This window comes from Salminus brasiliensis, chromosome 1 (assembly GCF_030463535.1).
Source record: "Salminus brasiliensis chromosome 1, fSalBra1.hap2, whole genome shotgun sequence".
Lineage (NCBI taxonomy): Eukaryota > Metazoa > Chordata > Actinopteri > Characiformes > Bryconidae > Salminus > Salminus brasiliensis.
Window position 1 is genome coordinate 29,716,802 of NC_132878.1, and position 23,275 is coordinate 29,740,076.

Consider the following 23,275-nt stretch of genomic DNA (forward strand, 5'->3'; position numbering starts at 1 on the left):
GGAGAAGTCCCACCCCTCCATCAAATGATTGGTTCTGACACTAATTGTGAATCCATGTTGTTCCACCCCCAGCTGAAATAGATTCTGATTGGCTCTGCCTCTGTGTTTGACTCTGTTGTCCCACCCCTAAACTGAAATAGAGATTCTGATTGGTTCTGCTTCTGAGTTTGACTCTGTTGTCCCACCCCTAAACTGAAATAGAGATTCTGATTGGTTCTGCTTCTGAGTTTGACTCTATTGTCCCACCCCCAAACTGAAATAGAGATTCTGATTGGTTCCGCTTCTGAGTTTGACTCTGTTGTCCCACCCCTAAACTGAAATAGAGATTCTGATTGGTTCTGCTTCTGAGTTCGACTCTGTTGTCCCACCCCTAAACTGAAATAGAGATTCTGATTGGTTCTGCTTCTGAGTTTGACTCTGTTGTCCCACCCTCATCTGAAATAGAGATTCTGATTGGTTCTGCCCTCTGTCTTTGCAAAGTACATTACTTTTAGAGTAATGAAAAGCCAGTTTACTCCATCCGTATTGTAATAATGCTAATGGGCCGCTTCAACTATTTTCTATTTCTAACAACTGCCTGGAACCTGCCCACAATACTGTTCACATTCACAGCGTATCTAGAACCTCCTGAACTACAGTGACTGACCGAGGTATCAACCAATCGCCAGTTTCAGCTGAAGATAAAATGTTGAGGCATTTGCTTTGAGAACTAGATCAGGCTGTCCTGTCTGGGCTGAACTGACAAAGACTACTGTGGCACAAGCCATGGAAATTTTTAATGATGGTTACAGGAGGAACGTTTCACAACACAGTGCAGTGCCCCCTTGCAGCATAGGGGGCTGTGTAGCTGCAGATGAAATCCTCAGAGTGACCATGCTGATCCCTGTCCACCACAGCCTACAATTGACCAGCCAACATAAGCACTGAACCTCGGAGTGACCTGTTCTTACTTCATCACAGGTACGCGGACAGTGGAAGGAGAAGTCTGGTCTGCGGCAGCTCCACCTCACACAACAGAACTTAAAGGATCTGCTTTAGTGCTATGTTGCCTCTTAGGCAAGTGGCCAAAAAACCCAACAAACAAAAACAAAGACACATGGTTAGCATTACAGAGTTTATTTCAAATGCACTGTGATGCGCACAGGCACAAAATGTGTAGCACTACAGACCATGAGATGGATATAAAACATGAACTGAATAAATTAATCATCCTACGATAAAACAATGATTAAGAAAACAAAAATGCTGCATTAAAAATAAGTTGTTTATGTACAAAACTTTCAGGCAGTTATAAAGGCAGCCTTTCATTGTTGCTTGTTTTTCCATACAAATATAAATATTTAGTTATTAGCGTGAGGACCCTGCAGTGGCGCTCAGTGCTGATATGTTATGCTTTTCAGGGTCTATAAATTCCACAACTGGCCTCTTCAGGCTTCACCCACAAATGTGTTCTTCTGTAGCTACTGTAGCTAGATAGATGCCGTAAATGTAAATGTAGATTGGATAAGCTTTACAGAACGGTGGTAAAACTTCCAACATCCCTAATGAGAGACTGTAACACACACCTCAGTTTATATCACAATACCTCTCATTAGGGTTGAATATAAATAACACTCTAAATGTAGGTATTGTGATATAAACTGAGGTGTGTGTTACAGTCTCTCATTAGGGTTGAATATTAATAACACTCTAAATGTAGGTATTGTGATATAAACTGAGGTGTGTGTTACAGTCTCTCATTAGGGATGAATATTACAGCTTGTATGACCTCACCACAGTAGCTATTGGAAAACACACCATGTAGGCGGAGCCTGGAGAGAACAATTGCCTCATCACAAAGACAAAGTTTAATTCGGCACTCTCTAACGTGAAGCTGTAAAGCATCATGGAAGGTGTAGTTCCTTACTGGCTAATGTAGTGCTCTACTGCACCATCCCTTTTTATCTTTCAGCCCCATTTAACTTAAGCCTCAGAACAGAAAATGAAAAATTAAAAGTGCATGCAGCTCAGGAGCGACAGGAGTTCCACACGTTACGAGATCGCTGCTGTGGAAAATAATCACTCAGCAAGTAAAGAAAAAGAGTACACACACCTATTCACATACGATTTATACTCTTAACCCTAGACATGACATGCTAACAGATCGGAAACACAAAACTGCTACAGACAAAAACAGCCCAGTACTGTTGCTGATAACGCTAACTAGTAATGCTACTCTAGAACCGGCGACTGCTCTAGAAGGTACAATCAGGATTTAAACAGAGGAGACATGTGCTTTTTTTTGTAGGGGGGTGGGGGTGGGGGTTAGAATACTTTCCCCATAGTTGCTGAACTGAGTCACAGAGCAGGTAAATTTTCAGGGCATCCCGTAAGGAGAAACACCCTGACTGTACCATATACATGTACTGCTTTCCTGGTAGCAGGAGAGAATGATCCAACAGGCTGGCTTTACTTGCAAACTGCACAGTTCTACTGCAGATGCTCCAGCTAGTGGCCCTGTTTTCAAGGCCAGAGGAACTACCCTGCTGCTGAACCTGTAGGGCACACAGTCACTGACCAGCACTGAGCTTTTCACTCCAAACCCCAAAAACCTTAAAGCGATAGTTTGGTAAAATCTACAGAATTCTTTAGCACTTAGAGCAAATTTCAGACAGGCAATGAGCTAAACGCTGGACTTGGACGGTCACAAATTTTTATCACCTCTCTTAAAACAGACACACAACTCTGTGTGGTTTAGAACACGATATGACTGAAAAGTTAAAAGGGGAAGAAAACTACAAAGCAGGACGTTAACAGGCGATTACGTAGTTCCGATTTTAGCTTAAATGTATAAATTAAAATCGATAAGCCATTTTATTTAACAACTAAAACCATGTTCATCTAGCTTTACGATGCAAATAAATAATTACAAAAAAAAATGGGTGTGTATTTACATTTAGATTGAAACAGTCCAAGACCATTTTTGTTAGCATCATTAGCCTAGCAGCTCTTGTTGTAAACTAAAGAAGTGCACATCAGACAGCAAACGGCTTGGCTGGTTTTTACACCAAGCTATCGCTTTAACAAACTTGGGGGAAGTACCTGAGGTCTGGATGGGCTAGCATACGGAGAATTAAGAGTCACAAACGCAGACCCTTACTGTAATGCATAGGAGAGTGGAACGGGGACACTCCACACCCCCTGCACAGAGAACTGCACAGAAACATGACGTAACATTTACTGATAGCCGCCATTCGCTCTTAACAGCGCTGCTGCGATGTGTGCGGACTGCATACGCAGCTGCATGGTACTTAAAGGTTAATGCTTGTGCTTTTATTATTGTAGAAGACATGCCTATACAGGCTTTCTAGCATGTTTACGTAAGCTGAAAGGAATAGTGTCATCAACAGCACTAAAAATGTTGCCAATAGTGAATAAAAGGTGAAAAGTTACTGCTTACACTACGTCGCGCTAACGGTGGCTACTAACTTCTATTCACTCACAGCAACGTTAGCATGCATGGATGAACTATTCCTTTACTAAGCTCAGAGTGTTAGTACCTGAGTATAGGGTGCTCTGCACCTGCTAAGGTGGAATACCTGGTGGGTATTTCAAAAAGAAAGAACTCTTAGTTTAGCTGGTTAATTCAAGTCCAAAGTGAGAACCGTCCAAGTGGAGTGCAGTGTATTAAGGAATGTTGCTTGTTAATATGAATAATTTTATTATATACTATTATTTTTATCAATGTGTAGCATATTGTAACACAAACATGCATCTCCAATTCAACAGGTTCAACTATGGGCTTTAGTTGTCTATATAACTAGGTCTTGCTTTGTGAAATATCCTCCCAGCCAAAAGCAAAGTCTCGTATCAATATGAACACAGACAGACCAAGTCTAAAATGACGACTAAAACTGAAGTTTAGTGGACCAACTATGATCTGGTTTGGATAGTAGCCTGGACAGCATCTAAAGAGGATCCTCTGTCCATATTTTAGGTTAGTCACTACTCAGAAAGCCCACTCTGTGGTGTAAATAAGATTATAACTGGGCAATGTGGGTCACTGTAGTCTGACAAAGGTTCTTTGGGCATGGCTAAAGAGTTATTATTTCAGTATCGTAAAACCCATAACAGTACCAACCATTCATTTCTGTACCATAACAGAACGTACCAAATCCCTCACTTTTTGTTCAACCATACCTACATTAACTGCTACGGCTTTTATAATAGAAGACAAAAAGGGTCATTGCTTATTATCCGAACCGTATTTTACAGAAACTGACCTCTAGTTTTCATTTTAACTAAAGCAACTGACTTTTATTATAGATTATAGATATTTATTATAGGTTTTCTTTCCAGGGGAAACATGTTGAAATGATCTGTGATGATGTTTCAGGAAAAAAAAAAATCAGAAATAATCCTTTAAGTCTTTTCTAGTTAAATTCTCACATAATCGCTCCCATAATCTGGACAAAAACATAACTAACGTCCTCTGTATCGTTTATTTCAGCCATGCACATCCACATGTACCCTACTGCACTTTTACACATTCTTAAAAAAAGCACCCACACATTTTTTTTAAATGAGAATATTAAAGTTATATTAAGCTGCCCATCACTGATATGCAAATTTGACAGAATTTTAAAAACTGAAATGAAAAAGAAAAATGAAAAATGTGAGCTCAGATCTGAAGAAGCAATTTAAAGCTTTTTTTTAATCCATTAATTTATGCATTTACTGATTTGATCACATGATTACTGCTTTTTTAACTTAAATTTGTGGATAAAAGCCAGAAACATGTCATTAAAAACCCCAAAAACTGTTAGATGTTCATCCAAAATATAACTATGCTACAAAATTTCATCACTTCTGACCTATCAGAAAATAGTCTGTGGCTGACCTTTCTCACAGAGACGGCCGACTTTCTGATTAGCTAAATCACTCCCGCTCCAAACAACTACAGCAGCAGTCGCCTGTTATAGTAGCACCAAATCGCTCAAACCCCAAGATATAACCCCACCAAATTTATACAGTTTCGTATACAGCCGTCGACACAGCAAGCATAAGATCAACTGCTCTGTTCCACCTCTTCTGAATAAACTGTGGCAGGGCTGCAGCTGGCTAAGATGGCTATTACTAACACTTGCTAAATTCCAAAAAAGCTGGCTAGCGTGCACTGTTGTTAGCAGATTGCTACACGTGGCAGCTCTTGGTATCACACGAACATGCCATCAATTAATGTCTTAAAAAAAAAAAAATAAAAAAAAAAAGAGCAGAAATGTTACACATTATGAATTTATTACAATGTGTTTAAATTTAGTTGAGTAGAAGCTAGATTCGGTGCTCCACATCAGCTAATAAATAGCTACTGATAGCAACTCATTAGCGAGGTTTGCCTTTTAGACACTACGATAGCTGTCCGAAAAGCCAAACCGAACGTCTCGGCCCACTCAGCCTCTGCCTAGCATTAACTACCAGACAGCTAAAACACAAATACCACCACACACTGTCAGCTTCATGTTAGCCAGCTGGTGAAAAACATACGTACGGCCCACCCTTCCACACACCACACAAAGCACCCTGTTTAAATTGGTAACGTCTTTCTAAAATCCACGTCTTTTTACTTTTGTCAAAAAGCAAAATGCCTTTACAACACTACAATATCGGAAAGCGTCTGCCATAGTTGTTTGGAGTAGGAGCTTAAGTTTTAACATGGTTTAATAAATGAAGGACACAACTGAACACAGCGATATGGTAACTGCTAATAGACACTGTACCTACTGTACCTTACCAGCTCCGGCACCTTAACCTTTTGTTGTTGTTTTTTTTTTGTTTTTTTTTTTGTGGCGATTTACATTATCAAAACTACAAATCTCTGAAATTGCATTGGTTAATACAAAATATCACCAATAACGTCTTTTGCTAGGCTGTTCACACCAAAACTACCCTCCTTGCCACTACTTTTATATAAAACTAAAAACCTCAACATTAAAGCGATAGTTCGGCAAAACCGTAAATGTAAATGGTGGACGGGTTAAGACGTGGTAGGTGTCTGAACTTAGATTCGATCCGGAACTACAAGGCTAATGTAAAGAGTCAGTGAGCATGGTGCTAACTGCATGGCTAAATGGTCCAAATGGTTATTATCTATAATGCTAATTTGCTTATACAGCAAATGTACCTTTAGGGCTACTTCAGACACCAATCAGGTTTCGTATGATTTGGGGTAATTATGGGGGGGGGGTTGGGGGACTGTAAATTTGTCAACTTTCACCAAACTTTCGCTTTAAAGGGACTGCATTAGGAAAATATTGCTGTGAAATCTTCATGACACTATAAGGAACGCTATAGCTACGCTAGGCTACCCACTGCTAAGTCATGCTTGTCTACAGGACAGAGTTCTCACTGAAGCTTTCTGTTTGGGCGTTTCTTTTCTTTCAGGCCAGGTTTTAAAGACGTCACCCAACATAAAGTCAGACTGCAGATAAACAAAACACGAACATATGAAACCCATGCACAGCATGCAGCTTCATACAGAACCCGTCTACGCCGAGAACCAGGGGCCAGGGCACGCTCTCGCTGCTCCGTCTCTCAGAGAGAGAATACTGTTCATTGGCTAAACGAAGACGAGACCGGTATGCCTAACTAACGAGAAACTAGCGTCGCACTTAAACATTAAAACACTGTTAGATACATAAACAAGGAGTTAGAAGGAAAATCTCTTGTGTGGTGTTAAAGAGAAGGAAGAACCACGAAGAGAAGGAAGAGGAACCATCCTAGTCCAGAACCGCGCCGGATCCTCCTGGAAGGTTCTGCTGCATGTTCTGCTACGTCTATGTGGGACACAGCACTGTACAAAACACAGAAGAGACAGCGAATAACAGGTCAGTCACAACAACTGGATCAAATAAACCGCTGACAGATCAGCAAAAACTCATCTTTACCCAGTCCACCTCCCCCCAAATGTAGTTGATGCTACTGTGTGTTAGCTACGCTACATACATCACTCCATGTTTATAGAGAAGAGTGGTTCATACAGTGTCAGAAACCACAAACAAGTCTATTAGAGATTACTGAACATCTACACACACTTTCAAAACTGTGTGATGATTTAGGTGTGCGGTTAGCACCATGCTAATCGTTGAGGTTGATCGACTACATTCGGGGTAATGGGGGGGTGGGGGGTAGGAAGACTTAATTTTTGCAAAACTGTCTCTTTAAGCTGAAAGGGACAGCAGCTGAGACACACAAGGAAGACACGAGAAAGGACTGCAGAAAAGACTGCAGAACAAGAAAGATTAAAAATACAGTGCTAAATAAAGAGAGGAATAAAGAGTGAGATGAAGAGAGTGAGAAAATGATATGGGAATAAAAGTGTGCTAGAGAGAGGAATAAAGAGTGGGAGAGAAATGGGAATAAAAGAGTGCTAAAGAGAGCAATAAAGAGTGAAATGAAGGGTGCTAAAGAGAGGGAAAAAGAGTGAAATGAAGAGAGTGAGATAGATATGGAATTAAAGAGTGCTAGAGAGAGGTATAAAGAGTAAGAGAGAAATTGGAATAAAAGAGTGCTAAAGAGATGAATAAAAGAGTGCTAAAAAGAGTGCTAGAGAGCGGAATAAAGAGTGAGAGAAATAAGTGGGAATAAGAAAGTGCTAAAGAGTGAAATAAAGAGTGAGAGAAAGAAATGGGAATAAAAGAGTGCTAGAGAGAAAAAACAGTGAAGGGACACCCACACAGTACAACATGATGACAGCAGAGGGCACAATAACTAACAGAATCAGTACACACACACACAGCTACAGAACTAAACACAGATCACATGACGGGTGTATATGAAACACAGTGTGTTGCACTGTGAGCATCTGTGAGGCGGCAGCAGCAGCAGCGACACACACCTCCGTCTCCTCTCACTGCCTCACACCAGCGCTGCACCCCAACGCAGCGACCGCAGAGACAGAACCAGAGAGAACAGGTCAAACACAAGACCACCCAAATCAGAGTGTACAAAACACAGTCAGACAGAGTGATCAGTCCTAGAACACAGCAGACATGATGAGATACAAGAACTGATCTCAGCAGATCAGTCCACACACAGGCAGGCTGCAGGGATCGGTCAGGACACGGACAGTGCACACTGTGATTAGGAGGCTCATTTGCATAGTACTAGGATATCAGTATGACAAATGCAAACACTGCCATACAGATTAAGAAACACAGGCAAGATTTTCTTCCATGGACGCTTCCATGAAAGTCACATTAGTGCAGGTGTCACTGCAGAGTACCACTCTAGCATCTGCTAAATCTTCCTGAAGGGTCTTCTGCAGTTAAACTAGTGCCTTTCCAACAATCCTATGAGCAGTTCTCTCGGAACGTTGTCTTAACCAGACCTCCACTGTTTTGGTCAGGTGCTATTTCTTTAGAACACTGCGATCTGAAGAACACCCTCACCAGTGTAAAAACGTAAAAAGTTTTAGAACACCCTCAATGTTTGGATGATCCAGGCAAGCCTGCTTTTCTTGTTTTGCCATCTCTGCAATGACGTTATAACTGCCATTCCACCCGTCAAACCCGCAGCTCCACGTCTTCTCCTCACAGCTGGAACTGAGACTGGAGACTAAGACTTCAAAGCTTAACCAACGTTTTAATCCACTCCTCCCCACCCCGACAGTTTACTGTCTATCTTTATAGCATCGGAGGTCACTGGACTTGAACTGCTAAAATGTCAGTGAAAGCTGGAGGAAACTAGGGATGTTCTAAAACTTTTGACTGACTGTTCTAAAAAGATCAGCCGTGCTGTCTGGATCAGTTATATAAACTGTATAAACTAGTTATAAACAGTTATATAAACTATCAGAGAGGCATAAGATACCTTTTAGGATGTAATCAGTCAGGAGACTGGGAACCTTCTCACTGTCGTCCCGCATGGCATGCAAAACTGTAACACACAAAACACACACGCTATGAATACATATAGGGAAAAAAAACTAAAATTTTGGTGCTTGTTTAGTTCTATAGTACGCTTGAATTACAATACTAATGTAGCTTAGAAGTAATGAAAGCTTATGTACACCAATTAGCATAGTGCTAACTGCATGCCTCAATATTTTGTGTAGAGTTGTTCAGTAGTCTTGAATAGACTTATGATAATTTAGGCATACAGTTAGCTCCATGCTAAGTGGCGTTTTTTTTTTTTTTATTCTGCGTGTTATTCTGCATGTGTTGGTTGACTGATTACATTTTAAGGGAAAGTGGGTATTAACTATTGTTTCAAGAAGGGTCTCATTCAACACTTACTCTTGGTTAAGATCTGCAGATCCTCCACTGATGGGGCACCATTTTTCTTTTCATAGGGAATAACTGTGGTCAAATACTAGAAAAAGAGAGAAAGAGAGAGAGGTATTAAATTACAGCTAAGAGGAAAAAATAAACAAGGGATGATGCATCATGCAAACACCTGGTGGAGGAATCTAAAAAAGAAAAAATAACAAATAAATAAATAAAACACACCGACATCAACTCGAATATGAAGGGACAATAAATAACATAAAAATGTGTAATAAATGAAAAATGTACAATTAGTATTGTGGGTGTTAAATTTATTTGTTAAGTGTTACTTGGCCATAACCAACAGCTGCGTGACCATTTAATCAGCTGTATGTGTTGGTCATTAGTGGATGTTGGGATATGGGATGTATTTTTATATTTAACTTTGTCCAAGTTTCAACCGTCTAGCTGATAGTTCAAAGAGATGCTGAAGACTTCTCAGGTAGTTCTCCTTCCTGATTATTTCATCCACTATGTTTAATTTACCAGTTCCCCCGACAGCCCAAAAAGTGCCTTACTTTTAATTCTCTAAACATCTCGGTCTCATCTGCTTATAACACTTCCCTCCAGGAGGGTTACGTTGTTCATGCAGTCAGCAGCAAACATAAGTCACGCTTGAAGGTGTCGATTTTTGAAGCAGGGTCGTCTTTCTTGAATGGCAGCCTCTGTAATACCCGCTTGACTGTGGACAGCAGTGGTGGATTAGTTGTGGACAGTGTCAAAATAAGTCACCGATACAAACAAAGCTCATCCGAAAAAACGATCAGATCCGTGCCTCAAAAACGGTGAGTTTTGTGAACTGTTACACCACTAGACAGTGACACTGGTGATTCACCAGCTTCTAGTTCATGGCAGGTCTGTGCCTTGGTTCTTGGGTTGTTTCTGACCAGCTGAATCAATTTCCGCTCAGCTCAGGGGGACCGTTTAGGTCTTCTTCCAGACCTTGGCACAGTGCCTACAGCTCCCAATATCTTATACTTATTTATCTTATAGAAGTGGCTCCAAGAGACATTCCTGACTTGAGATCTGAACTGAGCTACGTGGACTTGCTCATTGTACTGTGTACTGTCCAGACCAAAGAGTGCTGCTAAATAAAGCCCAGAGCACAGAGACGCTACCAGCTGTAGTCAATCATTATCACTGACCAGTTAAGAAGCGTTGGCAAGATTTTAGAACTTTTAGCACTGATTTAAGTGGATATACGATCATTCTAGACCTGGTCTCATTTCCTATTAAAGCTGTGTTCTGTACATTCAGCCTGTCCAGAGAAATAGAACAGTTCGGAGAAATCATTGAAAGCCTAACGGCATCCATGAAGAGTCCATGTCAACTGGGTGTGTGCTTGGTGCATTTCATGGAAGATTATTTACCAAAAACCCCAAATACAGAATTAAAACAGTAGCCGAAGAGAGGAAGACTTGCAGTGGAAAGACGAAAAAGAATGTCAAAGTATTAAAAAAAGTACAAGTTGAGGCATGCAGCTCACCGGCCCTGAGAAAAATCTCATAACTCCATTTCTGACTTTCCTTTTCCTTTTGTGTTAACTCTAGATTTACTGTAGCTTTCCTAAACTAATTACATAACTACATAAGTAATTACAGGGTAGTCAATTACATGTATATTTCATCCTCTATATGGACAGGTCTGTTATGTTAAAAATGTTTAAAAATGATGAAACAATTATGATGTATAATTCATATAAAAAAACAACATGTATGCGTGAGTGAATGATTAAAACCTGCACTTTCCACACAGTCTCTCCACCTCTCTCAGACAACCTACAGCATAACGCTATCTCCACTGGACCCCTCTCCAGAAATGTCATGTGCTCAAAAGTCACTCAGAACACATCCAGATCAGGTTCATTCTGGAGCCATAAGTTTTCTCTCACTGCGACAGCTGATTATAAGGCACTTTCATGCAAAAATGGCAAGGGGAGCCAAAGAGGGAATGAGAAATGAAAAGAGGAATAAAAGGAAGGAAATATGGAGTGATGGTAGAGGTACAGAGGGGAGGGGTGGGGTAACCTGTCTGTCCCCTCCGGAGCCTCCAAAAGTCTGGCGGAGACTGTTCTGAATTACAGAAGAAAAGCCTTCCACACTGAAGAGCTAGAGAAACAGAGAGAGAGTGCGAGAGAGTGAGAGCGAGCGAGAGAGCAGTGCAGCAAATGAAAGAGAGTAGTTAGAAGAGACAAGGAGAGAGAGAGAGAGAGAGAGAGAGAGAGAGAGAGAGAGAGAGAGAGAGAGAGAGAGAGAGAGAGAGAGATGATGTGTGTCCAAAAGTATCCAGACATGTGATCTAGTTAATGGATTCAGAGCTGCTTTAAGGTATTTGGGGTGGATGTGGTGGCTAAATGTAATATGATAACATGGTTGTGGGTTCAATACCCAGGTTTACCAAGTTGGGCTCCTGAGCAAGGCCCTCAAACACTGGCCACTGGCTGGTCTGGCTTTTTAAGCTGGGATATACTATAAAAAAAGACTGAAAAAAGATAACAGGTAAGATAGGTGATGCCATAGGAGAACCATTATTGGTTCCATAAAGAACCAATTTTGCAAAAGTGATGTGTGTGAGGAAGTCAACGTAACGTCTTTTTGAACTGCCGCTGTTGCAACACTACTAGGCGAGGGAGGAAGTACAATGAACCTACCCCTGAAAGAGCTAACCCAGCTGCCCTCTCTCTGACTTTGTCTGCTGATGGCAAGCTGCATGATCCAGGATTTGAGCCAGCGATCCTTGAATCTTAGTGGCAGCACCATAATCCATGATTGGAGCCCCCATAGCACGTTTATTCTTTAGTGTACTTGAGGCACATTTTTCTAATGTGGGTAAACAATGGCCATGTGAACTCCACTAATCTCCTTCAGGATGGCATTCACAAACCAGACCCAGTTATGTTTTTAAGGAATTATTAATATTATTCAAATACCACCTTATTGATGTTATGGATCAAGCGAGGGGCTTAGAGCCCAGACACACCCGATTCCCTGTATATTCTACAGGGGGAGTTGAGATAAACATTCATATGAACGGACAGTGGAACCTGACCTTCTCATCCGTGTCATTTCTGAAATTTGTCAGCTTTCAAGTGGTAAAAATCAAACATCCTTGATAATACTGGAAGCTCTGATCAGAGGGCTAAAGACTGGCTCACTTCTCCTCTCACAAGGCCAGATCCTGCACACTGTCAGACACATCCGATGGATCTCCTGGCCAGGACAATTGTGTGAAAAGTTGTTGGAAGGGGTAAACCAGGGTTAAATGTTCCCAGTTAGTGTGAGTACCAAACCTGATCAATTCACGAACAGATGGAGAATCGTCATGAAATCTGGATACTTTTGGAAAGAGTGCATGAGTGAGACAACCAAGAGAAAGAGTGAAGGTGAGCTCTGCATTGAGCACTCCAAAACACACACACACACACACACACACACACACACACACACACACACACACACACACACACACACACACACACTTCATTAAAAGCCCAAGTATAAATGCTATGAACCCAGGAGTTATTTTTAGTGTGTGTAACGTTTATGCAGGCATGCTGAAGGCAGAACATGTGACTTCTAATCATGTATTGTAATGAACAACCGAGTGTGTGCTTGTGTGTGTGTGCGTGTACACATTATATAATTACATCATCAGCAAACAACCCTTCTCCTAAAAATCACAACTGCTGCAGTGATTATATGGATCGGCAGAGGGTCTTTAAGGGTCTTTCTCCAAAAAAAATAAATAAATAAATTAAAAAAAAAGAAAAAGGATGGGAACAGAATTAGCTAATAAGCGGTGACACAGCGGACCATGTTTTGCATTATGGTCAATCAGAACAGTCTGAAATTGTGTGCGAGTGGTGATAGTACACCGGCACCACTTCGCTGCTGCTTTACATTGCTTTCATTGTCTAAATCACCCAATGATTTGTTTCCCCAAAAGGTTTCCCCATGGTTTAGAAATGTGTTTCTACATTATAAGAATTCCAGGGCTAACTGTTGGAATTACTCTACTTTTGCGGCTTGGATGTTTCCATGTCCTGCTGCCGGAGTGATGCTACATCGCAGCTCAGATGCTTCCATGCCCTGCCATAGGAGTGACTCTACATTTACATCTATATAGCTTGGCTGTTTTTTCCAGGTCTGCTGCCTGTGCAGTATTGATATTTCCACCCTGGAGTTTGGTGGGTGCTGATAAAGTGAGAGAGCAAGTCCAGCCCTCAGTAACTAGGCTGCTGGCTGTGCCCCCCAGCATCTCTGATACTGTTTGTACTTTCTCCACTGTGCATGTTCATGTACTGTCCCCTTTAAAACATACAACCTGCGCAGTCCAGTCTGTGACTTGAAAGAGTCCAACACCAAGTCAAGTGAGCAACTCCAGCAGCTTATAAAACTGTTCATTAATCTAACAGAGGTGAAATGTTCAATATTGATTTGAGTCCATATCGCCCAGCACTGTTTGAACCTCTTTACTGTAAGAGCTGTACACAGTGTGTGGATCACTAGTTTAGCCTGATGTGATGTGAGCATGTTCCACCACCTTCAGGAATCAGTGCAAAACAATTCTTACAATGTGTGGAAGGTCTGAACAAAAACCCAGCTACTGTTGCTTTTCCTCTGCTCTGGTAATATAATATATTGGAGCACACTGAACAGACTACAGCTAGGTTTAATCCAAACATACTCCGTTTAAAAGTAAAAAGTGTGCTCATAAAACATGATTATAATTACATGATAAACGACTATACAAATAAAAGATCTAAAATTTAACTTTATGATTAACTGAATCATTTCTGAAAGAATCAAATTCCAACTGAGTTGCTAGTGGTGAAGCAGTGTAAAGGAGACAGGGAGTGTGGGAGTGGAAGTGTGTGTCCTCACAGTTCCAGGCAGGTGCGTGCGCTCGTTCCTCTGCGTCCCGGACGAACTCTTCACCTTTCTCCTCCTCTTCATCATCTCCCGGTGCTCCTTCTGTCTGTTCTGCACGTCAATGAGGATGGAGATGAAGCCGTTCTTCACCTCCTTCTCAAAGTCCAGCTCGTCCCTCAGAGCCAGCTGCTCAATTAGCTCCTCCGAGTAACGACGGATCTCCCTCTCCACCTCCTCCAGCAGCTCCTCCAGCTCACACACTCCCAAACCACGTAGACCTGTGCGCGAGCGAGTGTGTGTGAGAAAAGGAGAGATACTGTACACCAGATCGAACATAAAAATACGGCATAATATATGAATACAATGCAAAAATAAAAATAAAATAAAAAAAGCAAAAAATACAGGATGTACATAAAACTATATACTAAATAATCCCAATTCAATTTAAGCACATCATGAAAAATCCCAACCGTGCAATTATAAACATTCAGAATAATCCCAATCCAAGTAATGCACATCCTAAATAATCCCACCCTTACAGTTATAAACACTCTGAATAATCCCAACCCTACAGTTATGAACACTCTGAATAATCCCAACCCAACAGTTATGAACACTCTGAATAATCCCAACCCTACAGTTATGAACACTCTGAATAATCCCAACCCTACAGTTATGAACACTCTGAATAATCCCAACCCTACAGTTATGAACACTCTGAATAATCCCAACCTTACAGTTATGAACACTCTGAATAATCCCACAGTTATGAACACTCTGAATAATCCCAACCCTACAGTTATGAACACTCTGAATAATCCCAACCCTACAGTTATGAACACTCTGAATAATCCCAACCTTACAGTTATAAACACTCTGAATAATCCCAACCCTACAGTTATGAACACTCTGAATAATCCCAACCCTACAGTTATGAACACTCTGAATAATCCCAACCCTACAGTTATGAACACACTGAATAATCCCAACCTTACAGTTATGAACACTCTGAATAATCCCAACCTTACAGTTATAAACACTCTGAATAATCCCACAGTTATGAACACTCTGAACAATCCCAGTTATAAACACTCTGAACAATCCCAACCTTACAGTTAAACACTCTGAATAATCCCAACCCTACAGTTATGAACACACTGAACAATCCCAACCCTTCAGTTATGAACACTCTGAATAATCTCAACCCTTTAGTTATAAACACTCTGAATGATCTCAACCCTTCAGTTATAAACACTCTAAATAATCGAGACCCTACAGTTATAAACACTCTGAATAATCGAGACCCTACAATTAAACACAATAAAGAAAATCCAAACTTTTTGGTCATGAATACTCTGAATAATCAAAATTGTTACTACATCTACTATACATTTGTGTTTTACTTTGGCCACACACACACACACACACACACACACACACACACACACACACACACACACACACACACACACACACACACACACACCTCATTAACCCGACTGCTGTATGCACTGTCTATGTTGCACCATGGTCCTGGAGGAACGTTGTTTCGTTTCACTGTGTACTCTGTATGTAGTTGAAATGACAATAAAACCCACTTGACTTGACTTGCTCACACAAGCTCCTGATCTACAATCGCTGAAGTGAGTAATTGATTAGTTCAGGCATAAGCATGTTTTCCATACATTAAATCCAAGACCACTCCTTACATAACAGGGCACAGAGCTGGGCCCACTGTACCGCACACACTGGGGCCAATTACTGAACTACTGTTATGCAATGTAGATGCGTTACATAATAACAGCCTCACACACATCCCTTGAGCTCACTCACCGTTACTCATCTTATGCATCTTGCACACTCACACACACTTCTCAAAGCCATCATTGTAAGACCAGGCCCATGCCACAGGGAGTGGAGGGATGGGGGGGGGTCTTGTGGCATTTGGGGGGGCAATAACCCCTCAGTTGGAATACTGTGCCCTTTCAGGTTTGCATTCCTATGCGGTCCTGCAAGGTAACCCACCCTTCAAACTGTGCTAATGGAAACGATGTGGATTTCTTAACAGTCATTTCCTTTCAGTGATATCAGAGAGAAAGAGCTGTGCGCTGCTGTCTTACTGCAAACTGAAGTCAGAATCATCTACAAAGTTTATATCAGCCGTTGAAATAATCCTAATCTTACAGTCATAAACACTTATAAATAAATCCCAAAACTACAGCTCTGAAAAATCCCAATTCCACAGTTAAACAGTTAGTTATAATCCTCATTCTAGTTATAAATTATAAGCCAATCTTACAGTTCATAATAAATTGTCGAACGCTCACAATCCCACACTTTAATTTCTTTCTGCATTTCAGTCTACACTCATTAATACACTTCTAAGTATACCCATTCCATTTTACCCACCACCTAAGAGTCACCACTGCTGTTTTGCAGCACCAAACATATCAAACAGTGATAAGTGATAAGTGAAAAGTGACCTAAACCGTATGATACTCACGCTCTTCATAGCTGCTGGTGGAGGTGGAGTGTGACAGTGTGTGTAGCTCATGAGATAGCATCGACAAGTCAGACTGGGATGGACTTTCTTCAGCCTCGGGGTCTGGAGACTCCTGCATCATCTCCTCAATCTCTTCTATCACCTACAACACACACACACACACACACATATATATATATATATCTCCATTAAAACATGCCTACATCAGCCCTGATCCTGACCCCCTTCCACTAAATGGAATTGGGACATCCTAATGTACAGGGCTTTATTAATCTAGTGGATCGGGGCTGATTCAAGCATGTTTAATAAATCAAGCAACGGCTATTTTAAACCTGAATAACTGCCGATCCTTTGTTTTTACCACTGTGCTCTAGCAGAGCGTCATAAATGGACATGGATACAAATGCTGCAGCAGCGAGGAGCGTTCTCATTAGATAACCGAACAGTTTGCAGAACTTTTTTTTTTTTTTTTTTTTTTTTTACAGTATAACACAAAAAACTGGACAGGAACATCCCTATCTGTACATACCAGGGAACACAGGCTTGTTTGTCACACTAGGATGCCACTAAAGTTATACTAGGGCACTTTTGGAGAATGACGTTTTTAAATTCTCTGAACTAGATATTAAACTATATTATATTCATGGAAACATATTTATATGTTTTTTTCATATCAAATGTTCTTGTTTCTTGACAATAAATGAAGCTTAAGCATCATTAATAAGTTAAACATAATACTACTTATTTTGGACAGGAAACTCTAAACTTTCCCAACATCTGGGTGTGTGACAACCAACCCCATGTTCCTCTATTCACCAGAATCTTTATGGAGAGGAGACTGGAGACAGTCCAAGTCAAATGTTTCTTAGCAATGTAAGCATAGAAGCCATCAGAAACTATTCTGAATGAGTAAGCTGCAACCCTATTTATACTGTGGTCGTTACACACACACACACACACACACACACACACACAGCAAAAGTACCTTTGGGGGGGGGAAAGTGTGACTGGATGTTTATGTGAGAAGGTGTGTCTGTACCTGTTCAGCAGTAAACAGCGGTTCCTCGTTAACACAGGAGACAATAATGGAGTGGAGATCCATCTGCTCCCTCAGCTCCTCATCATCAGACAGATCCAGATTCATATTATCCACCTTCTACAATACACAGACACAAATAACACATTGCACAGTCCTCACTTTGAGTTCAATTTATTCAGGATTACAAATAAACCTCCGCAAATCACCACAGAACACCCTCAAGCACCTCAATACTGGAGAAAATCTGCAGAAAACTCCTTTTCCACAGGATATGACGATATTTACGCACAGGTCGATTTGCACTGGATTTTTATCACCTCAGGTTATTTGTACAGCTTGTTTTACAGAATGCAAAAGGTACTGGAATCTTTACTGACGCAGGAGCATGCAATCTGTAAAGATGACTCACATGGTGCTTTCGGACGAGATGCAAATCACGGAGAAACTTTGGTAATAATTACATCACCTCATTTTTTAAAGGTAAAAACAGATACAAACAGCGTCTAAAAAGAAGGGATTTAAGCAGCTGGATTGATACAGCAACCAGAGACACTACACCGTTTTCACTGTTTTTTACACCTCACGTGTAGCCAGATTCACAGTGTATTGCCAAATTGGGTTTGGAGTTTGAAAATGCAGTCAAGGTGGAAACGATCAGTTTGCATGGGGTGTAATTTTCACTTATTGTCAAACACTTTGATCGTAGACAGTGGACAATGATAGTCTTATGAGTGAGCACTGATTCTGGTTTTGAATATCTGGCAACCCAGCAACAGATAGGTGCGTACCCATGCTTAAGCCATGTCAGCCCCTAGGAAAACACCTTAAATTATCATTTAAATGAACGATTTAAAAAAAATCCTGGAAAACACTCCAAATAAGAGTCTGTAATGGATTTAAGTCTGTAAGATTTAGTGAGTGTGTGCGGTGTGTGTGTGTGTTTTACCGTTTGCTGGCAGAGATTGAGTGTAGGAATGTGCAGAGAACGAGTATGAGAATTCTTCCAATCAACCGGCATCACGTTCCCATAGTTGTCCGTCAGCGCATTCCATATTCTAGAGGTGAGAGAGAGAGAGAAAATAAACTCACTTCATCATCTTCCTTTCTTGACCCTTTAATACACACAGTTTATTTTTTTATTAGGCTTTTTATAAACCAACTCTGTCGGGAAGAGAGTTCCAACTTGAGCTTTCCATGGATCAGCTGTTTTCTCCTTCTAGGAATGAATGCTGGAACTCGACTGGCGCACAATGCGCATGTGTACAGATGAAGCGTCCTTGTAACCTACGTGGAATACCGAAGCAAAGACCTACCAACAACCTAGCAACCTTTAGATAGGATACAGCAACTAGGTGTGTTCTATCAAGCATTTTTATATTTATATATGAATATAAAAACATTAAGCAACATCCTTAAACAACCACCTGTGAGGACACAGGAACCCAATAGCAAAACTTCAGCGAGGCAATTGTTTGGAGTAGCACAGCAACTGCAAAAACAGGCTCATAGCATCCACCTGGGTTACCATAGCAACCACCTAGGTTACCATAGCAGTCAAATCACATGAGATACCAAAAGCAACTGCTTAGGAACGTAACAGTAACAACTTGGAACACCACAGTTATACCATGTCAACCACTTCAAACAGCATAGCAACCACCTGGGGATGGTTTCATCTGCGTAATCACTCTACATTTCACAGTTATATCAACACACTAGTAGCTTTCTGTCCCTCGCAAATGTAATCACAAAAACACAAGCTCACACTAGCTTATACCCCCCACTACCCCCTCTGGTGCTAACTACATGTCTACGTTCTCACACACACTCCTAAAATAGTGCCCATCCCGACTCCCATCCCTCTCACTACTGCACGTACAGAGTGACTGTATAAGATCGGTCTTCTCTTTATTTATTCTTTACTGGCGGAAAACAGTTATTTCACACATTCTGATCTTTTTCACCCTTTAAATCAACTCATTAAATCATAATAGATCGGACAAGGATGCTGTGTGTGTTGTTGGACAGCTGTAGGGTGTGTGTGTGGAAACATGCTAACGCTTACGTTTTACTGCTTAATGTACTACATGCTACTACAGCAGCAGCTACCCCAGGGGGCACTCTAAACAACACAAGGTGGAGCAAACCGTGACATGCACCAAACTGTGACTTCTGTGTACCCTTGCACATGTGAATCCACACGTGTGCACGGCTGGGAATAGCTGGAGCCACAGGCTGATGGAGCACGAATCAAAGCCCACAGCAAGGGTCACTACTGGCCTTATTTAGATGGTGTGTGTGTGTGTGTGTGTGTGTGTGTGTTCTAGGCAGCGCATGATTCTAAGTGTTCCTGACTGCTCAGCCCTACAGCTCTTTGGGGTCGGACCTCAAATTCAAAATCACGCACGCACGCACGCACGCACACACACACACACACACACACTCCTCACAATATCCCAATGTACACACACCTCACAGAGCTTCCACAGCACTGGCCACTTTATTAGAAAACCCTAGCTTGTAATTTCACTCACTGGCCACTTTATTAGAAACACATACCTTATGCTTCCACTCACTGGCCACTTTATTAGAAACTCCTACCTGGTCCTTCCACTCACTGGCCACTTTATTAGAAACACCTACCTTGTGCTTCCACTCACTGGCCACTTTATTAGAAACACCTACCTTGTGCTTCCACTCACGGGTCACTTTATTAGAAACACCTACCTTATGCTTCCACTCACTGGACACTTTATTAGAAACACCTAGCTTGTGCTTTTACTCACTGGCCACTTTATTAGAAACACCTAGCTTGTGCTTTTACTCACTGGTCACTTTATTACAAACACCTACCTGGTCCTTCCACTCACTGGCCACTTTATTAGAAACACCTAACTTGTGCTTCCACTCACTGGCCACTTTATTAGAAACACCTAGCTTGTGCTTCCACTCACTGGTCACTTTATTAGAAACACCTAGCTTGTGCTTCCACTCACTGGTCACTTTATTAGAAACACCTAGCTTGGATAAACACTGATGCAACAAGGGAGAGTTTCTGATAAAGTGGCTGGGGAAAACAGTAAGAACAACAATGCCAAACTATGCAACACAGACACACACACACACACTTTCACTGCTTCTTCAACCCTCCCCCTTTTTGTCCTCTCCCTCTTCCTTCTATGCTTTCCATCATTCTTCTTGCCCCCCCCCCTCTCTCTCTCCCTCTGGAAGAGTGAGGTTAATGTAGAGTGAAAGGTGATTATTCTGCTTTATTACTCTTCAGAACGGAGTTCGTTTCCAGACGAGTGCAGAAAGAGAGAGAGAGCACGAAAGTGAGGGATGTGGGGGACGAACAGCCTGCCACGTGGTGCTGCTGCTGCATGAGTTTACTGTAACTTCAGGGCTGAGCTTGTGGGCTCAGGGCTCAGGAGTAACAGTGGCAGGTCAGGCTGAAGCTCAGATATGAGCACCAGCCTCTAGTCTGCAATAATTTAACAGTAAAGATGTAAACCAAGCCATTCATGGTGGGGTTGGTGTGGAAAGCTCTGTTCTAGAGAGACTTACTGAGCCAGAATTGTTCAGAGTGCTGGTACATGGAACAAAAGGTCCAAAAAGTTTAATGACTCGAAAGGATAATTAATAGTTATGAGTTTTACCAGGATCACCTGAGCTAAGAGAAGGTATATTTCAGGTCCAATCTGTGTGTGTGTTTTAACATTATACAGAGAAATCAGTGGTCTGGTGCTCTCTGGAGTGATGGAGCTCCACCCAACACCGATCTAATCAGGCAGCAGCAGCAGCACCACCTGACCTCACCGATGCTGTGCTCCAACATCTGGGGTAAAGCCTTAGAGGTGACAAACCCTCTGTTGATACCTACGACTTCAGGAGCCTTCACACAGACTGGCCCCTCACACTCCTCTGACCTAATTATCATACAACACGTGTGATCAGACCTTAAACAAGCTGTGCAGAAGAAAGATGACCCAACGGTCAGTCAGAGCTAGAGCCAATCTGCCAACGTCCAAACCTGCAGGAACTGAAAGAAGGACTTTTAGCTACAGAAGGTGTGTGAGAGCTGCCACGCTCATCTTCCCCTGCAATAACAGACAGAGCAACTGTGCATTAGTACCTGCTGACAGTCCTGTCGGGTTAGATTTACGCAGAACCAGGAGTCATTAGAACTATCAGAGACTATCAGTAGGGGAACTTCTGCTAACCGTTTTGACCGATATTTTAAGGAACCACAAACAAGAGGTTCTCCTTCATAGAGAAGAACTGATGAACTATTTAAGCGGCTCCTTGGGTGTCCCACAGTCCTATACAGAGGCGCTGCATGCACTGAGGAGCCCTTACAGAGCCGCTCTCTGAACCGTGTAGGACTTTTATTTTGTCGACGGTACTAAAAGACCCCGCACAGCACCGCGGTTCTGTGAGCGGTATCGCTACTGGCGGACGGCCGGCGAAGAGCCGAAGTCCTGCCGCCCTCCTTCAGCTTCAGTAGCCGATCAAAACATCGCGCTTCTTACTCATCATCCTTCAGGAAGCTCTCCTCGGTGATGGGCTTCACCGGCGCGATGTTCTCGGTGGTGGCGTTGTAGTTCCTGAAACACACGGTCAGCTTCTCGTCGAAGTCGTGGACCAGGTCCTCCATGGACTTGAAGCTGCAGATCTCGCCGGAGAAGCTGTTGTCCAGGTCGGAGAAGTCCTCCAGGCCCGCGTCGCCCACGTTCGAGTTCACCCGGTCCAGCCTGGCCGCGGAGCCGGCCTCGTCCGCCGCTTTAAACTCGTTAAAGTCCTGCCAGTCCTCGTCGAACTGAGCCAGCGGAGCCGCCATGACGCCGCGGGATCAGAGAGAGAGAGAGAGTTCTGCCCGGACAAAGTGCACCTCCACCCGGCCTCCTCTCACTGCAACACCGCGGTCTCTCTCTCACACACTCACACAAACACACTCTCCACACAGCAGAGCTGACGCCCGGCGCCTACGTCACACACGCGTCATCACGCACGCCCTACCTACTGAAGTTAAAAATAGGGGGGAAATGAGTGAATTAATCATTTAATGTCTAAAAATACCATTTTATACTTTTTTATTTTTTACCTCACTCCATTTGCCCCCAGAAAAAAAACACAACAGTGTAATAAATATTAGTTTAGTAATAAAAAGCGTAACTGAATAGTATTAGTTAAAAATTTAAAGCGATTATTTTATTGTATATAATTATTAATTTTATTTTTATTACTGATATTGTATGATCAACAATGCATAAAATATGTTTTAAGTCATTAATCTATATTGTTGTATTATTAATTATTATATGTTTTTTATATTGTAATTTTTTTTTCATTTATTCTTCTTATTGTATAGTAATATTTTACTTATGGTTTTATTTGGCTGTCACACAAAAAATCTTTTGTTATGTTATGTACATTTTGACCTAATCTGACTGACAGTTGTTCATAACATTATATGGGCACAATAGAAATGCTCCAAAATCACTTGGAGTAATTCTATTGGAGTTTTCCATTGACTTCCAGTGAAAGCTAAAAAAGTTTTTTT

At 41.7% G+C, this 23,275-nt stretch overlaps 1 protein-coding gene across 2 annotated transcripts; it reads right to left on the reverse strand.

Annotated features, from left to right (window-relative positions):
• Positions 1–1,116: 1,116 nt before the first annotated feature.
• Positions 1,117–22,661, reverse strand: fez2b (fasciculation and elongation protein zeta 2b). 2 transcript variants are annotated; one of them, XM_072676822.1, is made up of 9 exons: positions 22,245–22,661; positions 18,662–18,770; positions 17,716–17,832; positions 16,677–16,818; positions 14,186–14,451; positions 9,273–9,348; positions 8,848–8,913; positions 7,874–7,904; positions 1,117–6,829 (listed from the first exon to the last, which is right to left on the reverse strand). In XM_072676822.1, exons 1-8 carry the CDS (start codon positions 22,550–22,552, stop codon positions 7,894–7,896), a joined length of 1,095 nt encoding a protein of 364 aa, XP_072532923.1. In that variant the 5' UTR covers positions 22,553–22,661; the 3' UTR covers positions 1,117–6,829; positions 7,874–7,893. The 2 variants fall into 2 exon arrangements, with proteins under 2 accessions (XP_072532923.1, XP_072532916.1); XM_072676815.1 differs by lacking the exon at positions 7,874–7,904.
• Between the last annotated feature and the right edge of the window lie 614 nt (positions 22,662–23,275).